The sequence below is a fragment of the Malurus melanocephalus genome, unplaced genomic scaffold (genome assembly GCF_030028575.1).
Source record: "Malurus melanocephalus ecotype Western Australia unplaced genomic scaffold, MMel_1.1 scaffold_488, whole genome shotgun sequence".
Classification (NCBI taxonomy): domain Eukaryota; kingdom Metazoa; phylum Chordata; class Aves; order Passeriformes; family Maluridae; genus Malurus; species Malurus melanocephalus.
In genome coordinates, this window is record NW_026623720.1 from 285,242 (window position 1) to 289,601 (window position 4,360).

The 4,360-nt window shown below is 59.5% G+C and overlaps 1 protein-coding gene across 1 annotated transcript in view; it reads right to left on the bottom strand.

Moving 5' to 3' along the window:
* The window catches only part of GRIK3 (glutamate ionotropic receptor kainate type subunit 3), a 113,596-nt gene extending 109,807 nt beyond the window's left edge, over positions 1 to 3,789 (bottom strand). Inside the window, exon 1 of the mRNA XM_057381027.1 lies at positions 3,568 to 3,789. Within this exon, the coding sequence (XP_057237010.1) occupies positions 3,568 to 3,682 (115 nt within the window). The 5' untranslated portion in view covers positions 3,683 to 3,789. The remainder of the gene's footprint in view (positions 1 to 3,567) is intronic.
* Between the last annotated feature and the right edge of the window lie 571 nt (positions 3,790 to 4,360).

Consider the following 4,360-nt stretch of genomic DNA (forward strand, 5'->3'; position numbering starts at 1 on the left):
CTGTGGCTTTGGAGTCACCTCCTGAGCAGCAGCGAGTGCAAACCCACCCGATACCGGGGGTCTTTTGGTCACAATTCACCGATCTCAACCCATTGGCATCTCATCTGTACCCAAGCCTCGCTAACGCATCATCCACAAAAATAATCACTCCGAGTAATTTCTGACGATGCTTCAGCAAAGCGGGAGGGTCTGCTGGAGCCGCCAGCCCTGCTCCACCTGCGCCACCSATTCCAGTCATCCCGCCCTGCTTTGTTAGGGATGGTGCCATCAGCTCCACAAAATGGCATCAAGCTCTCGTCTGTCGCGTTGAAGGGTGCTACTACTGCTTTTTAATCCGAGTGAAAGGTGAGACAAACGGGCTCTCTGTGGTGCCGTAACCACCTCGTTCTCGCTGCTTTCAGCGGCGAGGGGCACGATGTCACACTCAGCCCCTCGCACCAGGTGTAATCTCCCGGAGCTCAGCCGCAGCGAGCGCCGGCAGCAGCGCAGGCTCCGCCACCGGGTGTAAACACGGAGCAACTCCTCACACCACAAACCTTATCTGCCTCTGCTCCAGAGTTACTCGGAGCTGAACCGAGCGGCTCTGGATGGTGTTTTCTGATACGGCATTTTCAGATATTTAACAGATTGCGTAATAACCGAGCAGCTGTTGAATACGCTTCAGATAAAAACTCCTGCTTCAAAAAAAACCCCATCCAGTAACAAGGCACGGATTTTCTTTGTACGGGTGCATGTATAGATTATGTTAGATCTGTAGATTAAATATTTATATTTTACTGGTGAGAGAAAGAGCGCTTTTGGCTTTTCTTTCCCTTTCTTAGATATGTCTCCTTGTATTTATTTTAATATGCAGCTTCACAGGGAAAAAAAAAAAGAGAGCTTTGAGAAGTTACCTGCTTTCTGTCTGGTTTGATTTCTGTGCTAAACCAATAGTTACTTAAGTGTTCTCCAATTCTTGGCATAACCTAATAATTAAAATAATTTCTTGAAAGCCAGGGCAGCTTTGCACAAATTAAATGCAGGGCAAGAAGCTGCAGTTTTCCAGTGGGCTGAAAAAGAGGTCACAAAATGATGCCAGTTTTAGCTGAGAGAGAAGGTAAACACAGATCTCCCTGCAGCCCCGATTAAAGCCTTTTTCTGATCTTTTTAGTTTCTTATTTTCCCGATCAAGAAGGTGCCTCGATGAAGGGCTGATTGGTGTGGGATTTCTCAGCAGGTAAAGCGAGACCGTTCCTGGGAAAGACACGGCAGTGCTGGCAGTGGCACAGCTGTGCTCCTGCAGCGGGCAGCCCTGTCTGCCTCCCTCCCTGCCTGCCTCCATCCCTCCCTCCCTTCCTTGCCTTCTTCCCTCCCTGCCTGCCTCCCTCCCTCCCTGCCTGCCTCCATCCCTCCCTCCATCCATCCCTCCCTTCCTTGCCTTCTTCCCTCCCTGCCTGCCTCTCTCCCTGCCCACCCGCCTGCCCGGTGAAGGGGAGCAGAGCTGCAGCAGACCCAAGTGCTTTCGTGGAGGGCTGGCAGCTCTCTCTGCATTGAAAGCTCCTCTGTCCTTTYGTGCAACTGCTTTGAGCCTTGCCTAGAAAATCCATTTTCAGGACAACTGAGGGCACTGGAAGTCGAGACTAAACATCTCCACAGAGCCCCAGGGATACACCCGAGTCTGAATATTCCCCATGAGCCACGCGAGTATTCCCGGGAGTGTCAGCAGCCCCAGCCCGTTCCCCCGCCAGCATCTGCCACAGCTGCAGCAGCCCCTCGCCCTCCTCCTCGGGGTCACAGCCTGGCAGCAGCCGGCTCTGGCCACCAAGAATCAGGCCCGCTGCTGCCAAGCCGAAAGCAGGAGGAGCTGCCAGCCCAGCAGCCCAGCTGCGACAGCCCCCCCGCACCCGGCTCACGGTCCCGGTGGCGATCTGAGCCCTGGGACCTGTCGGGAAGGGAAACCGTCACAGCACTGCGGTGCTCTTGGTGGGAGCGGGCTGGTGACAGACGGACGGGGGGGTCACACAGCAGGATTTCTCCTCCCCACGCCTGCAGTGGGACTGGCGGAACCCAGCGCGCCCTGTCAGCAGCAGCGGAGCCTTCCTGGGAGTGGGTTTCTGTGGCACAAAACACTTCCAGCTGTTCCAGGAGGAGGCTGAGCATACTAAGCAGCTTGGCTCTGGTGAAAGTTCATCAGCCGCCAAGGCCCGAGGCACCCGAGGCAGTTTCATTAACCTTTTCCACCGATATTTCTGGCACTACAATGTGCACGGGACAACATCTGCCTGGGGCGCCCCATTCACGGAAGTCTAGGGGASAGCAGATGCTCACCCTGCAGGAATCAAGCCCTTGACCATGAGACGATCTGGGCCATGCAGCCAYYCCAAGCTGTGCTGGAGGTGACAGTGTTTCACTTCAAAAAAACACCTGTCCCTCAGGACCAGCATTTTTCTCTTTCTGGCTTTCATATTGCTGCTGTGCAGTTGCACTGGGATAAGACCAAATTTTTTTTTCCAGTTTCACATATTCACAAATCTATTCTGTTTTTACTGGTTTCTCTGAGTTAAAATTTAAACCCTGAAAAGGCAGGTAAACCCGTCCTTGTAATTTTTAGTGGGCAGACAGTAAATCCCTAGGAATGTGTACCAATGGCAAAGTGCATGGGATGTAACAGAAATCAGTGCCGTTCTTTACATGACATGATTAAAACAAGTATCTCGTTTAATTAGAAAAAGAAAGATCGCAGACTCATTCCCAGGATGTTATCTGTGCAATTACTTTATGTAACATTATTAAAAATTAATTTTCCCCAGAACCTCGGCAATTTAATGAAACACGCCTGGTCCTCGGCAGCAGCTGCGGCGTAGCCAGCCCACTGGCATCCTCCAGGCAGCGGGACTCGGTGCCGCGGGCCCCCCCCGGGCTGTCTGTCCCTTGTGCTGGGCACATCCAGCCCTGGGTCAAAGCACTCTGCACAGCACCCCTATTGCAGCAGGCTCGACACCCCTCCTCGCACCGGGTACCGCAGCACTCCTCCTCGCAAGCTCCGCATCCCCCGTGTCCGGGAGCTCGGCATCCCCCTTCTCTGCGAGCAAAAATCCTCCTTCTCCAGGGAATCAACATCTCCCCTCTCTGGGTGCTCKGCATCCCCCTGTCTTTGGGGGCTCAGCATCCTCCCTCTCCAGAGGCAAATCATTCCTTCTCTCCGGGAGAAAAGCATTCCCATTCTCCGGGGAATCAGCACCCCACTCTCCGGAGGTACAGCATTCTCCTCTCCTCGCAAGGTGCCCGGCACCCCGATCGCACCGTGCCCGGGGCGGCTGCTCTCACCGAGAGCTCTGCYCGCTCCGTTCCGGGACACAGCCCCCGCCTCGCCGCGCCGCCGGCACCTTCCGCCCCGGCACGGGCAGCGCATCCCCAGCCCCAGCCCCGTCCCCGGCCCCGGCAGAGGCATCCTTCACCGAGGGAACCTCCGCCCCGGCACCGGACAGCGCATCCCGCAGCCCCCGGGTACCGCATCCCCCGCCGCGGCCCCGGGCAGCGCGCCCCCCGCCCCGGTCCCGAAGTTCTCCCGCCGCCGCCGGCCCTTACCGATCCGGATGACATGCGGCATCCCGTGCGAGCTCTGTCCCCAGAAGCCGCCGACCAGGAGCGCTGCCCAGTATTCCCAGAGGACGCGGCGAAGCGCCGGCCAGAGATGGGGCATCGTTGGGGTGGGCGCGGGCCGGCGCGGCCCTACGGCCCCAGGGGCAGCGGGGACGCGGGCGGCTGCTGCCCGGGGCTCAGGCGGAGCGGCCGCTCAGCGCCGGGGCCGGGCGGCTCATGGCACATCTTAGAGCGGCCGCGCCGGCCCGTCCCGCGGCAGCCGCGCCGAGCCCGCAGCTCCTGCCGTTCCCTTCCGCGCCTGGCCGAGCCGAGCCGAGCCGAGCCGGGCCGTTCCGCTGCGAGCCGAGCCGTGCGGTGTCGGTGCCGGTGTCGGTGCCGGTGCCGGTCGGGCGGCACCTGCGGAGCCGGGGCTGCCGGTGCGCCCCAGGAGCGGCTCTGTCCCCTCCTACCGCTGATGCGCGGCTCGCGCAAAGCCCCGGAGTGGAGCGTGCACACACCGACACACTCACACCCCCTGACACACACCCCCGGCACACACCCGGCACACACCCGACACACTGACACACCGCTGACACCCCGCCACACCGCCCTGCTCCCCCGGGGCGAGMGCGGGGTGAAGGCGAACGGGACCCTCGGCGGGCACCGCGGGGCGGGGGCGATGGTGCGGGGGTCCCGGGGGTCTCGGCAGCCCCGGGTGTTCCTGTTCCCTCTGCCCTCGACGGGCCACTGTCCCACAGATAGCGGGGTGCCCGGTGTCCCCCCTGCTCTCGAGGGTTCC